This window comes from Pleurodeles waltl, chromosome 11 (genome assembly GCF_031143425.1).
Source record: "Pleurodeles waltl isolate 20211129_DDA chromosome 11, aPleWal1.hap1.20221129, whole genome shotgun sequence".
In the NCBI taxonomy this organism is placed as follows: Eukaryota; Metazoa; Chordata; class Amphibia; order Caudata; family Salamandridae; genus Pleurodeles; species Pleurodeles waltl.
In genome coordinates, this window is record NC_090450.1 from 3,836,711 (window position 1) to 3,861,702 (window position 24,992).

The 24,992-nt window shown below is 44.9% G+C and overlaps 1 protein-coding gene across 2 annotated transcripts in view; it reads right to left on the bottom strand.

Moving 5' to 3' along the window:
• Positions 1-24,992, bottom strand: part of LOC138265206 (probable cation-transporting ATPase 13A4) — a 329,838-nt gene that overhangs the window by 154,371 nt on the left and 150,475 nt on the right. For both annotated transcript variants that reach the window (XM_069212758.1, XM_069212759.1), the window contains 2 exons: positions 24,718-24,868; positions 22,035-22,118 (listed from right to left, as the gene is read on the bottom strand). In XM_069212758.1, coding sequence (XP_069068859.1) covers positions 22,035-22,118; positions 24,718-24,868 — 235 coding nt within the window. The remainder of the gene's footprint in view (positions 1-22,034; positions 22,119-24,717; positions 24,869-24,992) is intronic.

The following is a 24,992-nucleotide window of genomic DNA, read 5'->3' on the forward strand; positions in this document are numbered from 1 at the left end:
AGTGAAAAATGTAACATACACATTGACAACATTTAAATTATTCTTTATATACCACATATGGGGGTGTGTTGCCACCTTGTACATTTACACCTGCATCGTTAAGGAAAAAATAAACAACAATGATGTAAGATGCAAAGAATATCTATTCAAATAAAACTGCAATTAAGGTACATGATTATTTGTAGCAGAATAGTTGGCATATTCATTGGAATAATTCAGATTTCCTTTTTTATGGTGCATGTGGGAAGGAGGAGGGTGTTGAGAGATGCATGCCACCATAATCACTTACACTTTCTTAATTAAAGAAATATAAATATCAATTGCTCTTATCAAAGGTCTTTTGGACTTTTTGTTAGCCAGATACTTAATAACAGGAATATAAGGACATATATGCAAATATAAGATGAAATCAAACAAACTTATACAATATCAAATTATATATCCAATTTGCTTATTATGAATACGTTTCAGGTCATGACCTGTTCAGTGTAAACAAAAACACTGAATAATTTACTTGAATTTATAATTTGTTGTGAGAAACTTGGCTGTTGGTTGAGTGGGGTCTTAACTCTGTTCAAGCCACAGTCTCAATCCCTTTCAGGGTAAATCACAAAATAACTAAATTAACCTGCCCTTATCCCTCTTGTAGTTTGGTTTGAGACAGTCATCCTTTTTGCCCTGATCAAAACCATGTTTTAGTTGCATACTCTGACTGTGCCCTGGGCTCTGCTAACCATGCTCAGAGCCAGCACTCTGTTTCAAAAGGTATATGGAAATTATGTATAATTATAACTGACTCTGACAACCTACCTTTAAGTCCATAGTATATTGTAGGACATGTAGGTTTAAAGGCCCAGCAGATTTAATACACTTACGTGTTCGTTGCTGTGTGGCCTGCTGTCACTTTAAGAGACCGCCCTGCTTAGCAAGCTGCTTTTAAATTAACTGTATTAAGCAATTCAACTTTGGAAATAAAGGTACTTCCAAGGTCTTAAACTACATTATGTTTACATGTGTCACCCATAAGGTCTCCCCTAGGTGCCTCAAGGGTAGGGTTCCCTGTAACTGTAAGCAGGGACATTATAAAATATGTTTTATATGGCCTAGTCAGGGAAAACCTGGCAATTCCATTTTCCCCATTAAAGTACATTAGCTCCATAGTCTAACATTGGAATACTTTATTAAAGTATAACTACTGATAGAAAAGGGCTATAAATGTTATTCAAAAACTTAAAATGATAGGCAGAATAAATCCCACAACTTGCCACTGTTAGATTTATTATAACTGCCACAGAAAAAGTAGCTATGGAACTTGATTGCCAAATATATCAAACTCCAGCCATCCAGCATCCTTTCTATGATTGACCAGCCTCTGCCAGGCTGAGCCAAGCTGTCTTAATGAGGTGTGAAGTGAGATAAAAAGACATCTGGTGGGTAGGGATCTGCAAGCTGCAGAGCAAAAGGCAGCTAGGGGGCTGTGTAGCCAAACTGGTCTTCAAAGAGGAAATTACATTTAGGACAGAACCCAACCCCCAGCCAGATGGGAGCCCCAGTAATTAGATAAGCAGAGAGGCTGGAAGGGGAGTGCTATGGAAACTTACCCACACCAGTGAGATGGCTTAGCCAGATCTTAACCTTCAGGAGAGAGTTTCTGCATTTTGGATTTTGAAAGAAAAGTGCTTTCTGGGACAAGAATATCCCACACTTTGGAGGAAGTTGTCATAGTTCTGGTTGTTACCCTGCACCCCATTGGCTAGGATCACTGGATAAATATGAGAGAGTTACTCAGCAGTTCAGATCCCTGCAAGAAACTACAAGGAGAAGAAGGACTGCCCTGCTGGAATCCTGGTCTGCAACCCAAAGGACTGCACTCTGGAAGCGTGCAACCGTTGCACATTATGGAGCTACAGCCCTAAATAATTTGCCTGGTTTCAAGAAGGGAAGTAGTGGACTCACTGAAAGCAACAGGTTAACAGAGCTTCACCTGCATGATCTCCACCAGGAAGTCCTCAGCTGGACAGCCGCAAGTGTTTTTTAAGGAGCTGACCAGGTGCACTCCGGTAAACGTAGTCTCAACATCCCAAGGTCCATATCAGAGCTTCTAGACCCTTGTATTTCTGCTGTGGACCCTTGGAGACCCAGAGGATAATTTCTGGATGAAGATCCAGATGTTTGGAGAGGTTTGGAGCAACTATAGAACAAAGCTCCATAAGGTGACAGACCCTTTGACGAGAGTATAGCTGTGGACATCGTACCACAACCCAGCCTGAATTTCAGGTTCATCCTGCTGAATCTTCAGAGCTTTTTCCCATCGATGATCCAGGAGTTGATCAGAACCTTGTGCTGAGCCAAGCCCCCATCTTTGCATTGAAAGCTGGCCTGACGAGTAGTCTTGTCGAACGACGAGAGAAAAAGCTCCAGAAAAGTGACTAAGTCAGAAGGTAAAAACTATGGGTGTGTGCATTGGTGGAATTGAGTAATTCTGTGTCATTTTTATAAGGCGGAATTACAAATAAATTCCACCTTGCTGCCAGCGGAATTAATCAGTACTAACTGCTTTATAAAATGTGCTCAACTTGAAATGTTCTTCAAGCATGCATCCTTTTTGTACCTGAAGTGCCTCCTGCATCTGTACCCTTGGATTTGCTATTTGCTTGCCTCATCAGCTCCAATGACTGCAGCACGGCAGCTGGAGGGAGGCAGTAACATTAAGATTATGGTTCTGTGCCGAATGTATGCATTCATTTTTTAATTTCTAAAGCCCCTGCACAAGTGTCTAGTCTGAACATGTGGTGTTGTACTTCCGGAGCTGGCGACTGTGGGAACAGTTCACTGACATCATGTTGATTATGATGTCCACAGATACTATGCTGACTGGACTGCCCGGACTGCCTGGAGATAGTGGTGTAATGGCTGTAAGCCCTGGTGGCCTACAGAGGAAAACGTGCCTGTCGAAGTGGTGAGTGAGTTGTGGCCTGATGCACTGTTTGGATGTTGGCTGCCAACAGGGTTTGACTGGTGGAAGTCCATTGGGGGAGTAGATGAAGACCCTGGGACCTGGAAAACACTTGTAGTGTGTGTGCAATACTACTAACGTTCTCACAGCAGTTGTTCCTACACATAAGTTATACCATTGTTAAGCAAACATACACATCAAAAAATGCTCACTTATGTTGATGGTTACCAGTGCGTATATACACAGTAGCGCATGTTAATGCTCTGGTGTGCATCTGCCTACAGGTGGGCCCAGCATGGACACCTTGTATGAAAAGTTTTCACAGAAAAGAATGACGGGATTGTTAGGAATATGAATGAGCATTTTTGACTTTGTGTGGAATGATGCATGCGTGTTCAGTTAAGACAGGCTATCCAGACAAGGCGGCCAGATGTTTCTGCTGGGAGCAGTTACAGTACAGGGGGATGGCCACAGAGGCTGTCAGCAGGCATGTTAAGCAAGGAATTCCCCTCACACTCACCACTCTGCATGCCGGCATTGGATTGTTCATTTCTGCTCCTATTCTAAAGGCCAAAAAGCTAAAAGTATGTTAGAACTCTACTGCCACCTAGAGGATATTTAAAGTTTTAGACATCATTTAATCATTTTGGATGATATCTGTTCTCAGTGCTAAGGGGACTTGGAACTCCTTCTGCATATAGAACTCTGTAGAATCTCACTGAGTTTGTTGGTGACTCCGTGGAATTTCGCAGAGTGAAACTCCACAAGCTTAACCCAGCCTTAGTAAAAACTTGATAGGCCCTAAGTGTATCCATCCGTGTGCCATCGCTGTTGGCCTGAAACTTTGGTACATCTGGTCACACTTGACTACGACAAAATTAAAGTGGCGCTTGTGACTTGGCACTAGAAAACATTTAGGCTCTGATTACAAGTTGGGCAGTTTGAGGACAGCCAAACTTGCTGAGGCTGTTGGACTGCCGAACTCCTGGGGTTCAACCACCAGATTACCATCCTGGCAGTCAGACCACCAGGAGACCAGCGCCACCTCCAGGATCATGGATCCCAAGGAGTTGGCTGCAGTCATAGTCATGGTCAGCCACTGTGGTTCTGAGTTCGCCACCGCTGTGCTGACCACGACTCCCCTTTCCACCAGCCTTTACATGGCACCTGCACCGTCATCGAATGGCTGGTGGAAAGGCAGTGTTGTGGGTCACAGGATGGCCCCTGCACTGCCCATTACTATGTCGCAGGCAGTGCAGGGGTCCCCTACCAGCACTCTCGGAATGCGCACTGACTGCTCTGCAAGGTGCTGGTGTGCGATGGCATTGGCCTCGGCTCCCTTAAGGAGCAGAGGCAAATGCCACTGCACTGTCCCACCATGCTGATCGGCAGAAACGTCGTAATATGACGTTTCGCTGGTCAGCATGGTGGAAACATTGTAATGCGATGGGGTGAGGCCACCGCCTTGACGGCAGCCTCACCCCCACAACTGTATTGAGGTCTCGGAGGCAATGCCGCTAAGATTGTAGTTAGCCCCTTATCAATTAAACATCAATTTCTCTGGTTCCCTACATTGGATTTTCTGTCAGTTTGGTGTCATTATACTCATAAAAATATTTACTGTTTTTATAAATTGGTGTTGCATTTATATTTTGTGTTGTGCTTTACTTATTTATTTTATTGGTGTTTTTACATGCTTTACACACCTTCCTCCTAAGTTAAGCCTGCCGGGTCGTTGTCAGTTACCAAATGTTGGGCAAGTGAATAATTTATTGCGACCTTGACTGGACCTTAGATTTGTGATTGTGGCCTTGGTACTTTGTGGAGGTCCCTACCAACCTCTACAAATATTCCACTTTCCAACGCTTGGCAAAAAAAAGCAGTTAGGCTCAATTCATGGCAATCTCTAAAGTATTTTTGCAGCTCACAAACAGCAATAAAAGAAAATACAAAATGAGAAAAATCCCACACCAATTTAGAAAACTAGAGATTATTTTAACAAAATTATTTGACACCATAACTGTGAGAAACTGGGGCTGATTGCAGAGGCCCCCTAACTTTTTGCCCCCATTTTCCACTTTATGCTGGTGTTTTCCTGACTCTGATGGTGCCCTGGGTACTGCTAACCAGTCCCAGGGCCTGTGCTCTGTGTAAAATGGATATGCAAATTAGGCTAATTATAATTGGCTAAGTTAACCTACCTATAAGTCCCTAGTATATGGTAGGGCATGTAGGTTTAGGGACCACAGCATAGGTGGTGCACACCTAGGTGCATTGCTGAGGTGCCCAGTGTCATTTTAAAAGCAAGCCTGCCTTGCTGGCTGCTTTTAAATTAAAGTTATATGCAAATTCGACTTTGGAATTAAAGGTACTTCCAAAGTCTTAAACTACCTTATTTTTACATATAAGTCACCCCTAAGGTGTGCCCTATGTGCCCCTAGGGCTGGGTGCCATGTAACTATAAGCAGGGACTTTATAAAAATAGATTTATAAGCCCTGGTGAGGTAAAAACAGCCAAATTCGTTTTTCCCTCATTGAAGTAAATGGCCTTCATAGGCTAGAATGGGCAGACTTTATTTAAAATTTTAAAGTCTCCTTAAATGTTACATACCAAGAATTTGGTATCAAATTGATTGTTATAATAAATCCCACAACTTCCAGTTGTTGGATTTAATATAACTAGTGCAGGTAAAAAGTTTAGACTTTACCTAAAAAGTTGCCAATTTCAGCTCTGCATTGTTTTTGCTGCTGTGCTCTGATTGGCCAGCCTGCAGCAGCTTCTGCCAGGCTACTTTAATGAGGTGTGAAGTGGCCTGACTTCACACAAAGGAATGTGCTTGGGGGAGAGAATCTCCCCTCAGCAGATGGGGAAGCAGGAAGGGGGAGGGCTGCCAAACTGGTCTTCAAAGGCAGAGAAGGACATCTGGAGCACCCAGCAACACCCCCACATCCTGCAACCCCAGACAGCTAGGTGCCCCCTTGATTAGATTAGGAGAGGGCAGGAGAGGGGTGTGTTTATGATTTTAGCCACACCAGTGGGTGGGCTCAGCCAGATCTCTCCTCTAAAAATCAGATTCATCCATTTTGGATTTTTAGAGACTGTTGCCTTCTGGGATGGATTTTTGCCACACTTCCCAGGAAGTGGTCATCACAGGGGGACGACCCTGTCCCTGATTGGAGGACCAGGGCCCCCCTGCTTTTCACCCAGGAGCAAGGATAAAACTGGCAGACCTGCACCCACGCCTCAGATCCCCACCAAATTTCAAGAAGAAAGAACTACAAGGAGAAGAAGGACTGCCCTGCTGGACCCCTGGCCTGCACCTGGACCCTGCACTCAGAAAGACTGCACCAGCTGCACACTTGGGCTTCACCACAAGAAGGACTTTGCCTGGCTTCCACTGGTTCAAGGAGGGACTCCCTGTTTGCTACAGGTGAAAAATTGCTAACCAGAGTCCCCTGCACCAACTCCTGAAAAAGTGACCAGCTGACCACTGTCCAGTGGCCAAAAAGGAGTTTGCGCCAGGTGCATTCTGGGAGTTGAAGTCCGCACTTCCCAAGGACCATCACAGAACTTCTGGACCCTTGGGGTGAGCTGTGGACCCCAAAAGAACCTTAAAAGAACATCTGGGTGAAGCCCCAGAAGTTTGGAAAAGATTGGAGAAATTTTAGAAAAAAGCTCCATAAAGTGACCGACTCGACGTGGAAATTCTAGCCGGCTTGCCTCAACCGCGACCCGGCCTGACTTCGTGGTTCGTCCCGGTCAAGAAAAACATCCGAAAAAAAGACTAAGTCCGAACGTAAAAAGTTGACCGGGACCTTCCAGCCATCGTATCCGAGAAGGGCTCCACGGACGTCGGATCAAGATCCAGGTTTACCCCGGTCGAAGGATTTTCATCTCGAAAAAACGACTAAGTCCGAAGGTAGAAATCACCACCGAGGAAACCGACTTCGCGTATCCGGACAAGGGCTCCAGGAGGTCGGATCCAACTGGCAGGTTCGTCCCGGTGAAGAAAAACTTCAAAATAAAGACTAAGTCAGAAGGTAACTTTTTAACCGAGGCTTCCCGCGACCTGTATCCGAGCAGGGCTCCATCGCGGTCGGCCTGAAAGTTTGACTTTGTCCCGGTCCTGGTGCAACCAGATGACCCGATTGGCGCTTTTCGTTTCTGAGCGCTAGAAAATAATAATACTTTAAAAATTCATATCTCCGGTTCCCCTGAACCGATTTTAATCGTTTTTGTGTCATTTTAAAGATAAAAATATAAGCTATTTTTATAAATTGGTTTTGGATTTTTAAACTGTTTCCTGTGTTTTATTTAATTACTGTTTTGTGATATTTGAATGCTTTACACTTTGTCTCCTAAGTTAAGCCTTGACGCTCGATGCTAAGCTACCAAGGGTAGAGCTGGGATTAATTTACTGAGACCTAACTGTACTTTTGTGGAGGTTTGTGGCTTGTTGCTAGGTGTAGGTACCTACCTGCCCTACCAATAACCCATTTTCCAACATAATTGGAAGCAGCGACGGGATCCTGTACTTGTGTTCAATATCACGTTACAGTTTTAGATAAAACAAATTAAAAATCCTTTAAATTGTCCTAGTGCAAAAATTGTTTTTAATTTTTAATTTTAATTTTTTTTTTTTTAATTAATTTGGATTAATTTCAATTATTGAATTTTTGTAATTTTTCTAAATTCTTGATTCCAATTTTTGCAAAAAGTTTTTGTTGACACAAAACTAGGGAACCATGGAGCTTGATCTGGCTAGCCTACCCACACTGACAGTAGTCCAGCTTAGGGGGTTGTGTATTGAGAGGGGGTTGCCTGCAACCACTAATCTCAGGAAGGAAATCCTGATTAAATCCCTGACAGCATGGGCTGAGGCCCAAGAGGTAGAGACAGAGGAAGCTCCAGAGGAGGAACCAAAAGAGGATGATGCTAACTCTAACCACTCAGGGGAGGAAAGGCATCAGACCCCAAGTGAGGAAGAGGAGGAACGGTCCTCACTGGACACAGTCACTAGGGGCAGACCCAAAGCTAGTGGTAGGAAGAGGGTCCTTTCAGGAGGAGAGAACCCATCCATCAGGGAAAGAGAGCTGGAAGCCCAGCTAGCCTACATAGCTTTGGAAGCAGAGAAGCTGGCCCTAGAGAAGAAAAAGTGGGCATACAAAGAAAAAAGAGATGGAAGCAGCGATAAAGAAGCTGAGGTGTCCATGGGTGGGGGAGTTTGCCCCAGATTACCCAAGGGGGTAGTTCCTGCTTATATAGAGGGGGATGACATAGATAAGTGGCTAGGGGCCTTTGAGAGGGCACTCCAAATGAGAAGGGTTAAGCCTCAATACTGGGGTTCCCTTTTGTGGGAGTTGGTCCCCAACTCAGGGAGGGATAGGCTTCTGACCTTAAGGGGGGAGGAGGCAGATTCATACCCTAGTATGAAGAGGTGCTTAGTCAAGAAGTTTGGTCTGACCCCAGAGCAATATAGAATGAAGTTCAGGGACACCCAGAAGGTCATTACCCAGTCTTGGGTTGACTTTGTGGACACCTCACTAAAGGCACTAGAGGGCTGGATTATTGGCAACAAAGTAAATACTTATGAGGGGTTATACAATCTGATCATGAGAGAGCACATCTTGACCAATTGTATCCAAGAAAGGTTACGCCAGCATCTAGTGGACTCTAAGCTGACCAACCCTAGAGAGCTAGGGGAGGCAGCTGATGAGTGGTTGAGAACCAGGGTGGTTGTCAAGTCCCAGGGGGGAGACTCCAAGAAGGGGGGGACAGGTCCCCAAAAACCTAAGGAGGGAGGTGGTAAGCCCACCACAGAGACTCCCTCTGTACCCCAGAACCCTAAGAAGGAGGAGAGTAAATCCCACTCCCACTCTGACATGCAGAGACAGGGAGACCCAGGGTTAAAAAAGCTCTTGGACAGTAGGGCTTGCTTTGACTGTCAGCAGACAGGTCACTTCAGAGGAGATGCAGCCTGTCCAAAGAAAGTGGTTAGCACTGGGCTGTCCAGTGTAGCCATAGAGGAGGATTCCTCAGATGATGAAGTCCTCCTAGCATTGTGCTGGGAGACAGGACCAGATGGTAAGCTGGTGATCCCTGAGGGTGGGAGTAGGCACTTCCACCACATTCAAGTGAATGGGATCCCTACCACTGGCCTGAGAGACACCTGTGCCAGTCACACTGTAGTGAGTGACCGGTTAGTGACCCCAGACATGTATGTCCCAGGAAAGACAAAGAAAGTCAGGATAGCCACAGGGGAGGTCACCTCCAAACCTGTAGCCATAGTGCCCCTAGAGAGGGAGGGTATCCTTGACTGGATTAGGGTGGTAGTCAGTGCTGACCTTCCCCTAGATTGTATCCTGGGCAATGACCTCCCAGAGGTGAGTCTGGTCACAGATGGGGTGGTCGCCCAGGGCGCCCCCCCAACCCAAAGTCCTGGGGAGTCAGTCCCTACAGTTAGGAGACAGGGGTCCCCAAGAAAAGGAAAGAAGAAAAGGAAGGGTAGGCCACTCTTAAAGAGAGTTCCAGGGAGCCAAAGGCCTTCTGCCCCAGTAGGGGGGGATCCCAGAGTTGGCACTGGTGAGGCCTCACCTGACCCCAAGGAAGTCCTGAGTAGTCAGGCAGCTGTCCAGATGCAAGGTGTTGCCCCTGCACTGACAGAAGGGAGAGTGGAAGGAGGGTGTCTGCCACAGGAGGTGGTAGCCCCCCACTCTAGACAGCAAGAGGGGTGCCAGGACCCCAAAGATGCCCCTAAAGCAGCTCAGCCACCTGTCAGTGGAGAGCTTAGGGTGTGGTTCTGGGTACTGACAGCTGTCAGTAGCCTCTGCTGGGTGCTAGCCTTCCTGGCAGCACTGTACTTGGCCTGGGAGGCAGACCCCAAGGCCAATAGCAAAGTAGGCCCCCTGACCCTATTGGTCATGGTGGGGTTGCTCAAGTGTTGGGTGGCCTCTTTGGGTAAGCTAGGTGTTGCCCTAGCAAAGTTTGGAGTAGGGGAGGTGGGCACCTCACTACCCAAGTTGGCAGAGAGAGAGGAGGAAGACCCCCCTAGAGGGAAGTTTCAGTTTGAGTTGGGTCCTTTTACTGTTGGGATGGCTTCACTACCCAGAGGGAGTGACCCTGACAGGAGGATATAAGGCAGAGTAGGCCCTGCAAAGGGACAGCCAGTTTTCTTCACTGTCTTCCTCGCCTAACAAGCCAGGAAGACTCTCCCAGGGTTGGGCTGAGTCTCCTGGGCGTGTGGGCTGGGGGGGGGTTGTGTGAGAAACTGGGGCTGATTGCAGAGGCCCCCTAACTTTTTGCCCCCATTTTCCACTTTATGCTGGTGTTTTCCTGACTCTGATGGTGCCCTGGGTACTGCTAACCAGTCCCAGGGCCTGTGCTCTGTGTAAAATGGATATGCAAATTAGGCTAATTATAATTGGCTAAGTTAACCTACCTATAAGTCCCTAGTATATGGTAGGGCATGTAGGTTTAGGGACCACAGCATAGGTGGTGCACACCTAGGTGCATTGCTGAGGTGCCCAGTGTCATTTTAAAAGCAAGCCTGCCTTGCTGGCTGCTTTTAAATTAAAGTTATATGCAAATTCGACTTTGGAATTAAAGGTACTTCCAAAGTCTTAAACTACCTTATTTTTACATATAAGTCACCCCTAAGGTGTGCCCTATGTGCCCCTAGGGCTGGGTGCCATGTAACTATAAGCAGGGACTTTATAAAAATAGATTTATAAGCCCTGGTGAGGTAAAAACAGCCAAATTCGTTTTTCCCTCATTGAAGTAAATGGCCTTCATAGGCTAGAATGGGCAGACTTTATTTAAAATTTTAAAGTCTCCTTAAATGTTACATACCAAGAATTTGGTATCAAATTGATTGTTATAATAAATCCCACAACTTCCAGTTGTTGGATTTAATATAACTAGTGCAGGTAAAAAGTTTAGACTTTACCTAAAAAGTTGCCAATTTCAGCTCTGCATTGTTTTTGCTGCTGTGCTCTGATTGGCCAGCCTGCAGCAGCTTCTGCCAGGCTACTTTAATGAGGTGTGAAGTGGCCTGACTTCACACAAAGGAATGTGCTTGGGGGAGAGAATCTCCCCTCAGCAGATGGGGAAGCAGGAAGGGGGAGGGCTGCCAAACTGGTCTTCAAAGGCAGAGAAGGACATCTGGAGCACCCAGCAACACCCCCACATCCTGCAACCCCAGACAGCTAGGTGCCCCCTTGATTAGATTAGGAGAGGGCAGGAGAGGGGTGTGTTTATGATTTTAGCCACACCAGTGGGTGGGCTCAGCCAGATCTCTCCTCTAAAAATCAGATTCATCCATTTTGGATTTTTAGAGACTGTTGCCTTCTGGGATGGATTTTTGCCACACTTCCCAGGAAGTGGTCATCACAGGGGGACGACCCTGTCCCTGATTGGAGGACCAGGGCCCCCCTGCTTTTCACCCAGGAGCAAGGATAAAACTGGCAGACCTGCACCCACGCCTCAGATCCCCACCAAATTTCAAGAAGAAAGAACTACAAGGAGAAGAAGGACTGCCCTGCTGGACCCCTGGCCTGCACCTGGACCCTGCACTCAGAAAGACTGCACCAGCTGCACACTTGGGCTTCACCACAAGAAGGACTCCCTGTTTGCTACAGGTGAAAAATTGCTAACCAGAGTCCCCTGCACCAACTCCTGAAAAAGTGACCAGCTGACCACTGTCCAGTGGCCAAAAAGGAGTTTGCGCCAGGTGCATTCTGGGAGTTGAAGTCCGCACTTCCCAAGGACCATCACAGAACTTCTGGACCCTTGGGGTGAGCTGTGGACCCCAAAAGAACCTTAAAAGAACATCTGGGTGAAGCCCCAGAAGTTTGGAAAAGATTGGAGAAATTTTAGAAAAAAGCTCCATAAAGTGACCGACTCGACGCGGAAATTCTAGCCGGCTTGCCTCAACCGCGACCCGGCCTGACTTCGTGGTTCGTCCCGGTCAAGAAAAACATCCGAAAAAAAGACTAAGTCCGAACGTAAAAAGTTGACCGGGACCTTCCAGCCATCGTATCCGAGAAGGGCTCCACGGACGTCGGATCAAGATCCAGGTTTACCCCGGTCGAAGGATTTTCATCTCGAAAAAACGACTAAGTCCGAAGGTAGAAATCACCACCGAGGAAACCGACTTCGCGTATCCGGACAAGGGCTCCAGGAGGTCGGATCCAACTGGCAGGTTCGTCCCGGTGAAGAAAAACTTCAAAATAAAGACTAAGTCAGAAGGTAACTTTTTAACCGAGGCTTCCCGCGACCTGTATCCGAGCAGGGCTCCATCGCGGTCGGCCTGAAAGTTTGACTTTGTCCCGGTCCTGGTGCAACCAGATGACCCGATTGGCGCTTTTCGTTTCTGAGCGCTAGAAAATAATAATACTTTAAAAATTCATATCTCCGGTTCCCCTGAACCGATTTTAATCGTTTTTGTGTCATTTTAAAGATAAAAATATAAGCTATTTTTATAAATTGGTTTTGGATTTTTAAACTGTTTCCTGTGTTTTATTTAATTACTGTTTTGTGATATTTGAATGCTTTACACTTTGTCTCCTAAGTTAAGCCTTGACGCTCGATGCTAAGCTACCAAGGGTAGAGCTGGGATTAATTTACTGAGACCTAACTGTACTTTTGTGGAGGTTTGTGGCTTGTTGCTAGGTGTAGGTACCTACCTGCCCTACCAATAACCCATTTTCCAACAATAACAACATAAATCTAATCAGTAGAACCAGAGTTATGATGTTTTTAAAGTTTAAGGTCAAAGTTAAAGTCAAAATATACTTTGTTGTTTCATACTACAACCCATAACAGTTCACATAGAAAATAACAATTCCCTAAAATATCCATAAAATCATAGCATTAAAATTTGTACACTACAGAAGAGCAATTGTCATAAAAAAACATGAATTCAGATAAATGAATCCACCTAGCTATTTGTTCACTGAAACAGCCCTCCACAGAAATGTGGACACAGCAAGACAAACGTGATTGGAAAGAAATGGAGGAATTTCATAATATGTACAAAACAGAGTAAAGTGCTATTCAGTGTTCCGAAACATCTTCACCTGGGCAGTTGACCAATTTAGCCGACCAATCATTTAATCAAGGAAAAAAAGATAAAATGGTGAATAATATTACATCTAAAACGGGTTAGCAAAAATCTGTACTGGTGTTTGCACACATGTTCCAGATAGAAATTGATATCATTATTTGTAAACAGCAAGTTATACTGCGCAACACTAGGCTTTCCACATTCCTTAATAATTCTATCCTTCTATGACATGTTTAATGATAGGTGTTAACTTTTAGCCTTAGAAATGTGCACAATGGAGGATGGGTCATTAAAAAGATTTGATCTTCCCAGACTACCAAAAAAACTGTGATTTATCCTGGAGTGTTCAAGGCATAATCCTGAGGCAAAAAATCTGTAATTATTAACCTATTTAAGAGGACCTCTGGTTGTGATCAGATTGTACGCCACGATAAAATGGGATGTGTCCTAATAAGATCTTTCAAAAGGAAAGCAACTATTTATGACAGACATAAATGGATTCACTGTGTGGGACTGTGAGGAACTTTCTCGGACAGGCATTTTCTGAAACTTGTAACTTCATTAAATTAGTATAACCCCATACACCAGCCCCATAATGGGCCAAAGAGGTACATTTAGCTTTATAAATGGTGCAAAATGCTTTAAGTGGCATCCCCCCAATCTGAACACAAGTCATTTGAGCCCAGCAATAGATTTGTTCACCAGCAAGGTTGTGGTTGTAACTAGCTGTTTTCAAAAGCCATGGGCATCAAGCAACAATCCAAGGTTGCAGAAGGTGAAAGATGTCGGAAGCTTAGGGTCATATTTACAAGTCCCTTGTGCCTCCTTGCTGACCTTGCGTCAGTTTTTTTTTTTACACTGAGGTAGCCACACTATATTTACAAAGTGGCACTTTGTAACACCTTGCTCCACATTATGGGGGTCATTCCAATGTTGGCGGGCGGCGGAGGCCGCCCGCCAGAATTCCCCCCTCCGAAATACCGCGCCGCGGTCAAAAGACCGCGGCGGGTATTACAAGTTTTCCCCTGGGCTGGCGGGCGGTTGCTGAAAAACCGCCCGCCAGCCCAGGGGAAAACGACCTTCCCACGAGGATGCCGGCTCGTAATCGAGCCGGCGGAGTGGGAAGGTGCGACGGGTGCAGTGGCACCCGTCGCGTATTTCAGTGTCTGCAAGGCAGACACTGAAATACTTTGCGGGGCCCTCTTACGGGGGCCCCTGCCGTGCCCATGCCATTGGCATGGGCACGGCAGGGGCCCCCAGGGGCCCCGCGACCCCCCCTACCTCCATCCCGTTCATGGCGGCTTTCCCGCCATGAACAGGATGGCGGTAGGCGGGGTCGGAATCCTCATGGCTGCGGAGCGCGCTCCGCAGCCATGGAGGATTCACACGAGCAGCGGAAAGTCGGCGGGAGACCGCTGACTTTACGCTTCTGACCGCGGCTGAACCGCCGCGGTCAGAATGCTCGTTGGAGCACCGCCAGCCTGTTGGCGGTGCTCCCGTGGTCGGTGGCCCTGGCGGCCACCGGCCGCCAGGGTCAGAATGACCCTATATATCAGCACCAGACATAATGAATGCAAGGGGGGGGCATTCTGATGCAGGGAGACCCGCAATTCACATTTTACTCTGCATTTTTTCTTTCATTTTTAATGCCTGCTCAGAGCAGGCGTTAAAATGACACACCCATTTTATTCAGTGGGCCTCCCTGTGCTTTTTTTGCACTAGCATCAAACATTTTGATGCTAGTGCAGTAAAGCACCATAATAGCATCAACAATTTTGACACTATTGTGATAACGACTGCCATGTTGGGCCGTATCATAAATACAGAGCAACCATGGTCTTGTTAGGTGCCGGTAGGGGGGTGGAATAAAAGTGGCACATTGTAGCTGATGGGACTATTTCTAGGGAATATGCCCTTTAGTATCTTCCTCACTAAATTCATAGGGATCACCTTGCAGCCACATTTCAAAATACAGGTTTTGTGTAAATAAACTCTTAGATATAACTCAGTCACATATTCCACAAAATGAACACTCAGATTTTGAAATTCTTTTGGGTACGAGCAGTGAGTACTGCATCATCCACATACAGTAATATCGCAAAGGCTTTGTGTCCAACTTGAAGACATTATAGCTTTTCTCTTTAAAAAGCCTGCTCAGGTTATTAATATATCAAATGAATTAAAATGGGGCCAAAAAACAACCGTGCTCTAGCCCCCATTTAATATTAATTTCCTCACTACATTATCCATTCATTCTATGCCTCATTCTGGTCTTAGGATTCACAGAGGTGTCCCTAGTAAAATTCACTAAAATTAAATCAATACAATCTTAATCATTAGGATCCATAATTTATCATGACTTACACAATCAAATGCAAAGGATGGGACCAAAAATGCCAAATAAACATAACCTCTCCTTTCTGCAGTGCATTCATCAATGAGTAAACTTAAATTAAGAGACTGTTCCACAGTTCCCACCTAATTTCTAGAACCATACAGAGTCATCGACATAACTAAATTTTCCTCTGCACAATTCTCCAAGCTTGAGAGCATCATTCTCCCAGCCACCTTCAAAAGTGAATATGCCAGGGAGATTAACTGCTAACAAGGTGGTGCTCCCCTCTCTCCTTTTAAAAAAAATTGGGACACTCAAGGAGGTGGACTAAGATTCAAAAGGAAATATTCTGCAGATCACTCTCAAGACGTTAGTCATTAATGGCCCCCATAGTTCCACATTGGTTTTGAATAGGTCAACAGGCAGCCCCTCAGGTCCCGGTGACTTCCTCCTATGTGACCTACTGATAGCGCCAAGAAACTTCTCTAATATGAAAATGAGCAGAGTTGTTACCTTAGCAAAATCATTAACCTCAGATTTTAACACTTCTCCATTTAATCTACTTCAATCTTATTAGTGCATGCTGCACCACTGGCCTTTATCTCATTTTCTAGGTACATCATATAAACACTTTGAGCATTATAGTCACGAAGGCTGTTTAAATGCATCCTAAAATGCATAATTAAAAACCTGAATGTGTGAGTGGATAAAATAAAATCAACAGTTGATCTTCATTCTGCGATCATAAAAGTATATTCAAATAGGGCTTGTGGGTCAGAGATCTCTTTGGCAAAGTTAAATCAAAATTAAAAAGTAAATCATTTAATTTCTCACATTAATTAAAGTGAGATACACTCTGACCAGTGTGGTCCCCATATCCTAATACTTCCCTAGTGGGACAGGACAAAGGCAGTATTGACATCTCCCCTCAAATAACCATGTTATCCCTGCCTTTCACAAAAAAACGTTCAAATTAATTTGCAATAATATGAAGCGGAACTACGTTCTCTGAAAAAAATATTGTTATGATAGTTTAAAAAACGTAAATACTTCTAGAGATTTTAAAACCATTAACATGATTATAAGGTGAATCCAGCTTTTCATAAATAAAGTTTCTGAAACCAGAGTGGAAACATAGGTAGTAAGACCGTCCCCCCAACCCTACCCCTCTGCTTTTCCTGCCAGGGTTGAAACCTCCAGAGTGTGGAGTGTAGTATAGCCATTAATATGGTAACAGTAATGTGGTAGCAATCAGTGGCCAATGTTTCCTGAAGGCACACAATCACAAACTGCTTAACAAAAGAGAGACAGTCGTAATTCTGGATCTTGTTCTTAATGGCACCTGCATTCTAAAATACAAAAATCAGTTTACTTATATAATTGGGAATTAATTTGAAGGTATTAAGAACTAACTGGTTCAGATTACTTAGATCACAAATTACCTTTGTCTTCATCTAAAGCTTATTATGTTTGAGTTGGAACAGGGAAATTCATTTGCCAATGCTATTAATTTCTCTTGCAATGGTGCCCATAACATTTGTCAACTAAGTAGTAGAGTTCAGAGCTTTAACTGAGTCACTGTGATGCTGTGCACTCATTTAATTTGAACCTATTTTAAACGTTTTAGACACAGCAAACAAATCTAAATACTGTAGCCAAGAGGGGTGGCCCACCCCAACCTCTTCCAGGATATGACGGGTGTTGACAGCCTGCTCTTGACACAATTTTTCCATGCAGCATGCACTCGGGTGGACCCTGCATGTATCCCATGCTGCAGGTGCTCCTAATAGCTTTTATCTGCCTCACCGGTGTGCCCATAGGGCCCCGCCTCTTCATCTCAGTAAGATATATGCTCTGAAGTGAAGCCGCTGATGAGGCTCGAAACGTATAGAAACGAGTGTCCAAATGTCAAACACTGACATCTAGTTGCAAAAGACCAGATCTAAGTTGAAAAATATTGCTGACCGCACTGGAGCATGTGTCAAAAACAAAACGTGGAAAACTATCTGAGAAGGTAAAGTTTAACTGGCCAAGGCTGCAATAAGTGCCTGCAGAGGAGGCATTATTGGGAGGGAGCTGCTGGATTAAGATTGGAGAAGATTGATGTAAGAGCTGCTTCGAAGTCGGGCTGACCTGCGATGCATATGGACCAGATTGACAAGCTAGTATGTCCTGGTCTCCTCTTGGTGCTCAAAACACTTTTTTAGCCAAAAGTTTGGATTTTGGCTATCTGGGCATCTTTAGCACCATATCCAAGGGTCCAGGACTAGAGAGACACTACTTGATGGGTCATTACCCACTCAGGCTGGGTCCAGATGAGGGTTCATGAGGGTTTGAGTCTTTCATGACGCTGAGGCTCTGATCAGGATCAAGAGGACAGTCAACCAGCCCTAGGAATCACTATGGTAGTCCTAGGTTCAAGATGTGGAACAGGCCTCAAGAAGCAGAGCAGGCATTTAAGAGTTCAAGGCAGGCTTCAGGCAGCAGAACAGTCCTTCCAGGTGCAGCAAATCAGTCTTCTGGAGTGAGCTGAAGAGTGAGTCTGAGGGTATTATTTTTATAGCCTGTGCCTTCTTTGAAGTGGGAAACGTTTCTAGAGAATTCCCTTTGAAGTTACGAGAGTTTCCTGCCTTCCCTACCATGTTTCCAGCCTGACTGCATGGACAATGAGGTAATGTGAAGTCCTTTTTGTGAAGGCATGCCACAGCATATTGACTTGCCAGTGATGGTTAACCTAATCACTCTATTTTGTGGCTGTCTGGAAGGAATAAACAAAGTCCAACTGACAATTACACATGGGACCCAAGAGCTGGCTGCAGGCACAACAATAGCTAGGGCAGAAAAATGCCAACTTTCTAAAAGTAAACAAACACAAATGATGGACGGAATGCAGAACCAATCAAACACTCACCCCAAGTCACAAATCTCTATGGATCTCCATCCATCAACTGTTCTTTTTGCATTTGTCACCCTAAGTGGGAAGGGTATGCCCAGACGTGGGTCCCGTGCTCACAATGCCACCAGATACAAGCTAACCTGGCTGAAGAGGGGTGATACCCTGAAACCGGCCAAGGAGGCTTGTTTCTGGTCAGGGAGACCTGGCCTGGCAGTTCGGGGTGGACTGTTCCTATGGGAAACAGGGTCAAGTCTGATTTGCATATGGCTGGGTCTAAACTGGAATGGCATGGTGAGCAAAAAAACTGATGGATTAAACCCAGATCTGTGACTGGGGGTGAATGTTTGATTTGGTCTACATTCCGTCCATCAGCTGTTCTTCTTGCATTTGTCACCCCAAGTGGGAAGGGTATGCCCAGACGTGGGTCCCGTGCTCACTATGCCATGAGAATCAAGCTAGCCTGGCTGAAGAGGGGTGAAATCCCGAAACCAGTCCCAGGATGCTTGTTTCTGGTCCAGGAAGGACCTGGCCTGACAGTTCGGGCTGGACTGTTCCCATGGGGAAGAGGGTCAAGACTGATTTTTTAAGGGAATACTTAAGTGACTTGCACAAGAAGTATTGCAGATGCACTAGTAGTATTTAATTTCAAGGCTCTGAGTATATGGTAAACCACTTTACTAGACACTTATACATAAATTAAATATGCAAATAAAGTGTAAGACAATTTTACCAATTTTTAGAGAGTGAGTACAAACACTTTTATACTGTTTAGAATGATAAAATGCAAACAGTCCTAAGGACAGCTAAAAATAATTCTGAAAAGTATGAAAGCAACTGGTTTTGTGGAAGACCACCCTGTGGCTGACAGATCTAACAATTATTATTTAGCCCCTTTCATAAAATACAAGTGGCAATTTTTTGAGGAAACCAAGTACCAGGTCAAACATTGCATATCAGTCCAAAAACTAGAATATTTATAGACATGGCCACGTGTACACTGTTGACATTTCGACTAATATTTATCTGTAGGAGGCTGGCCTGGTTTGCAGTGGGTACCTGAGGTACTTACACCTCATACCAGGTCCAGTTCTCCCTTATTAGTGAAATGTAGTCAGTGTCTAGTACCTAGGCTGTCTAGAGGTAGCTGTAGGCAGAGCAGCTTAGGCTGAACTAGGAGACATGCAAAGCTCTTGCAATACCACTGTAGTCACACAGTACTCACACACAAAAAAGAGAATACTCAGTGTTACCAAAAATAAAGGTACTTTATTTTAGTGACACAATGCCAAATATATCTTAGAGGCTATACTCCCTTAGGAGGTAAGTATTATACACAAAATATACACTAGTAACCAAAATCAGGGAAGGAAAATAGTCATAAAATAGTGCAAATAGTGAAAATCACCATAAGTTACAATGGGCCTAGGGGGAACACAAACCATATACTAAAATAGTGGAATGTGAATGTCGGTTTTCCACCTACGCAAGAGTAGTGTGTAGAGGGGCGCTGGGAGTGTAAGAAAACACCAAAAGTAAGTAAAATGCCCCACCCCAGAGCCCAGGAAAGCAGGAGTAAAGTACAGCAAGTTTCCTCTGAACACATGAGAAGTCATGATAAAGAATAATTCAGAAACCAAGAAGGACTGCAAGACACCAACAATGGATTTCTGGACCTGAAGACCTGCAGAGAGAGGAGACCAAGTCCAAGAACAGCCGAAGAGTCCAGGAAGAACAGGAGCCCCTGCTAACCTGGATGAAGGTGCAAAAGTGAAACCTCCGGTTGGATGAAAAAGTCAGACTTGCACCAAAGAAGACAGCTGCGGGTTTGTGCTTGGTGCAAGAGATGTCCCACGTGAGGAGATGAATGCAGGCTGGTTTTCATCATTGGATTCCGCCAACAAGCCTTGACTCATGCAAGAGACGTGTTTGGTGGGAAAAGGCGCTGGCTTTCCCAGGAGGGACCTTGAGGTCTCAACTCGGACTGGGGAGACAGAGGGGGCTCTCAGCACTTCAGAGAGCCCTCAGAAGACCAGGCAGCACCCACAGCAGTCCCTGAACACAGGGACAAATGGTTTTAAAATCGCTATTATTGTAGCACCACAAAAAGGCATCCCATGCCTCCAGAGAACAACTCAGGGAGCTGAGCATCACAGAACGGATTGCTGGGGACCTGGGCTAGGCTGTGCATTAAGGATTCCTTGTAGAAGCACACAGAAGCCTTAGGAGTTGCAAAACACAAGGTGCACAGGGGTACTGTCTGGAACGGGGAGGCAAGCTCTTACCTCCACCGAATTTGGACAGTTGGACCTTTGGACAGTCAGAGTCACTTCAGAGGTCACTTCCATGCTCGTCGTCAGGAGTAGGGACCCAGAGAACCAATCGTTGCTGCAGAGAGGTGACTGCTGAAGCAGGGAATTAATTCCGTCACTCCCCGGGAGATTTCTTTGGTCCTTCTGGTGCAAGATGAAGACAGGCAGTCCTTGGAGCGTGCTCGACCTGGAAACTGTTGCAGTTGCTGGCAGGAGCTGGAGTTGTAGAGTTGCAGTAGCCATCTTGGATACTTTGTTGCAAGTTGTAGAGTTTCTGGAGCAGTTCTGCGGTTGATCCGATGGTAGAAGATGAAGCAGAGGATACAGAGGAGTCCTGCTGGAGTCTTGCAGTCCCAGAGGAGAGACTTTAAATGGCCCTGATAGCGGGATTGGTCACTTAACCAGGTAAACACCTATCAGGAGGGGTCTTTGATGTCACCTGCTCTGGTACTGGCACTCAGATGTCTCAGAGTTCCCTGACCATCCTGAAAACAAGATGACAGAAGGCAGGGACACTCTGGAGGAGCTCTGGGCACCACCCCTGGGGTGGTGATGGACAGGGGAGTGGTCACTCTCCTTTTGTTTGTCCAGTTTCACACCAGAGCAGGACCTGGGGGTCCCTGGACCGGTGTAGACTGGATTATGCAAGGAGGGCACCATCTGTGCCCTTCAAAGCATTTCCAGTGGCTTGGGGAGGCTATCCCTCCCAAGCCTGTAACACCTATTTCCAAAGGGAGAGGGTGCTTGCACCTTTTCACGCAAGCTACAATGACAGTTCTGCAGAAGCCTTTGCATGGGTTCCCTATGGGTGGCAAAAGATATGCTGCAGCCCATAGGGATCCCCTGGAACCCCAATGCCCTTGGTACCTAAGAACCATATACTAGGGACTTATAAGGGGCACCACTATGGCAATTGTGGAAGAAATACTGGGATACCAGTATGCAGTGACAACAATTAGAGAATGAGAGCATAATCACTGGGGTCCTGATTAGAAGGATCTCAGTAAACACAGTCAAACACACTGACATCAGGCAGAAATTGGGGGTTACATGCCAAAAAGAGGGTACCTTCCTACAACATCTCACTGGAGAAGGTGCATCATTTTGAAGCACTTCCATATTTACTAGCATTTGCAAATCTGGGAATTCGCAGAAATCCATAGTTGTAGTCATAGGAACACCTATGCTCCACCCACTACATTCCTTCTCAATGGAAGGTAACCTTGTATTTACTAAACCACTCAAAGACATGCAAAGAAGCTTTGCGTGGCTTAGTAAATACCAAAAAATGATTTTGGGTCAATACTGCACCACAAAAAGTGACATAGTAATTATTATGAATCTGCCCACAAATGTAGGCAAAAAGCATTGGTCCCTGCAAACACTTTAAGCAATCTTGCTGACTAAGCTAGCCACTGAATTCCACAGAGGATGCAAACAGAGTGGAAATCCATATTTACATAAAATATACTACCTTTACAGCTCGGGGTCCTGGTTTAATCACCACCTCCGATAATAAGTCGTCTTTGTCTTTATTGGTGCTGCAGTTCTCAATTGTCTAGGAAAAATAAAAGAGACTGAACAATGCATAGAATATAAATAGACAGCAGAAATCATTTGAAAAAAGAAGATATTTGGAATTAGCATTTTACCTATAGCACAACTGTGCTGTCTGACTTTATAAGGAAAACAAAAAAATGATGCGGTCATGCACGTTCCCCAATAAGTGGAATATTCATAGGCGGCTCCTTTGCTATGGCGAAGGAGCATTGCTCCCCTGGCCGAGACGGCAGCAGAAGAATGCTGGGCCACGGGAGGTGGGACGGGGGAGGAGGATTGGTGTGCACTAAGTGCGCATGTGAGTTTGGCCGGCCGTCTCAGTCTGACCAAACACACATGCGCACTTAGATTTCTCCAGCCGGGCTATGTTTAACAGCTGGGCTAGAGAAACTGTAGAGACCTCGAGGTTGTGTCTGAGTGGCAGCCCGAGCCACTCAGACCAATGCTGGGGCTGCTTTTGATGGTACGTTTAGCAGGAAAGCAGCACCAGGATCGCATGGCAAGCCTTTTGCGGTGTCCTAGCAATGAATGCTGGGACACCAGAAGAGAAGAGGAGAGCGAGACGGCAGGAACGAAGGCATAGAGGTAAGTGCGTTTAATATATATATATATATTTTTTTCACCTTGGCTCCGCCCCTCCCACCCCTTGCCTTGAGTTATGTGGCAGCAGCCGCTGAAATTAATTATAAACAGTGCCAATGGAGCAACTGATATAAGTATGTGTCAAGAAAAGGATAATTGTGATGAATAATGTGCCAAACTCAATATTATTTTGGTATTTTACATTTATTTAAATGCATTGAACACTGTGATAATGTTTCAGCACATTAATGACTTCAGTTAAAAAGTAGGTCCAGGTATAAATGTAACCATGCTGGCATAATTAATGTATTTCGGGAGTTTTGCTTTATGCTTGTCATGTGAAAATTCTGAATTTGCAACATTACACGAGTTGGGTAGTTGAGCCTCCTGATCACTATAGAAATATTGCGCAGGAGTGCAGGAACAATGTGAACACCCACCACACAAGCAGCCATTCTTCAGGACAATCGGAGTCTCCAGGCTAATGTTCAGTGTGAATTGAGGCAGGGACACATTTCATGCTAATCTACTGCACTAAATGACACATTTGCATTTTGCATAATTATATTTGTTTTCACATAATTTCCTCTGCTTTTGGGTAATGACATGAATGCAAGTGATGCACATTTCCCACACCCCTAGTATTGAAACAACTTTATTTGGTAGGCCAGATTATAAATCTCCTGTGAAGCCTACAAAGTTTAGCCACTGGTGGCCATGCACCTCACCGCTTTACTCCTCGTTCTTCCGCAGATATTTTTATGTGGATGCTGCACACTAGAAACACTTTTGTATTGCAGTTCACACTAATGTGTAACCCACATCACACAGGCACACTTGCGTCAGGGGTATTTGAATCTGTCTGTGATACTAGCTGAGGGTAGCATTTCATTTAGTACAACAGGCACTAAGCAAATCAATATTTTAAAGCAAAGTGGTGCTAACATCTACTCTGGCACCGCTCAATGTATCAAGATCGAATTCAAAACTGCCAACAGCATGTATTGCTGGTAATTTAGATACCTCGGAAGCAAACTCTTTACATGATCCAATGCTTTGCATTTCTTCTAGCGCAAGTTTTACTCTCTCTCTTACGCCAGGAGGATGGTCAACTGGCGGTCCATGGGTTTAAAGTTAGAGAAACCAGAGCATTGCTGTCCTCATTTATCTCCAGGCATTTTACTTGTAAAGAAAACAATTTACTTGTGGCTATATCCCTGCTCCAATATCCTTATCAAACACTGGGGGTAGGGAAGAGAGACTGGAAACATTCAAGTTTCTAAGTTGGAAGTACTTTCATACCAACATGTTGTTGTGGGAAATAGGTTTGTAAAGCAGCCACAAACCTGCTTGTTCCACCTATTACCGTCACTTTCCTGCACCTCCTCCCACAGTACATCTTCTATGGAAACATACATTTCCATCTGAGTACGTCCTTCTTTGCCCAGAATTCCTCACACTGTAAATGTCAATTTTAGAAATGGATGTTGGAGATGGATACACTGGTCTTCCTATTTGTAGGTACTAGCTGCTGTGAAGCGGACCTACACACTCAGTAGGATTTATCTTAAGTCAAATGGTTGCAGTCATGATTTAGATGACAAACACCCATACCACACATCTATGGCACTCCTATTACTGTGAGATGTTTGGAATGTACTGGATGTGATAATTATGGCCTACTATGTGTTCTGGATATTATACTGGGCACAACATGGTGTTCTTAGTGTTTATCACCAATTTCTGAATGTCCCAGAAATTAGTCACCATTTCCCTTTAAATTCCAGCAGGTTGCCCTACCTATATTAAAGTCAGGATGCATAAGGGATCACACCCATAATAGAGTGGGTGCAATAACAAAAAGGCAAACTAATATTTCAGATATATGCCATAATAGTGGTTACCCACATCAGAAATTATCAGCCCACTTGTAACGAAGGCCAATGTGTCTACTTTGATGTATGATCCCACAATTTCCAAATGTTTATTTGTATATTTTGATTGTTCTACATTACCCAGTTGGTTCCTTCAAACATCTTCAGGTCCAGCGGATCTCCCTGCAGCTTTCCATCTAGAAAGATAAGTGAGTGACAGCTGGCCAGGGCGGCTAATAGTGGACTCCAAGGTAATGCATCACTAGGACCGAACCTGTGAACTGTCTGAAAACTGGGGCGAAAAAGAAGCCAATGAATGCAATGTGTCATTTTTAACTCAGTTGGGAAAGATGCAGAAAACTAATTCCACACATTCATTTCAAAACTTCATGAATTGTAACATCTGGCTCTTGAGT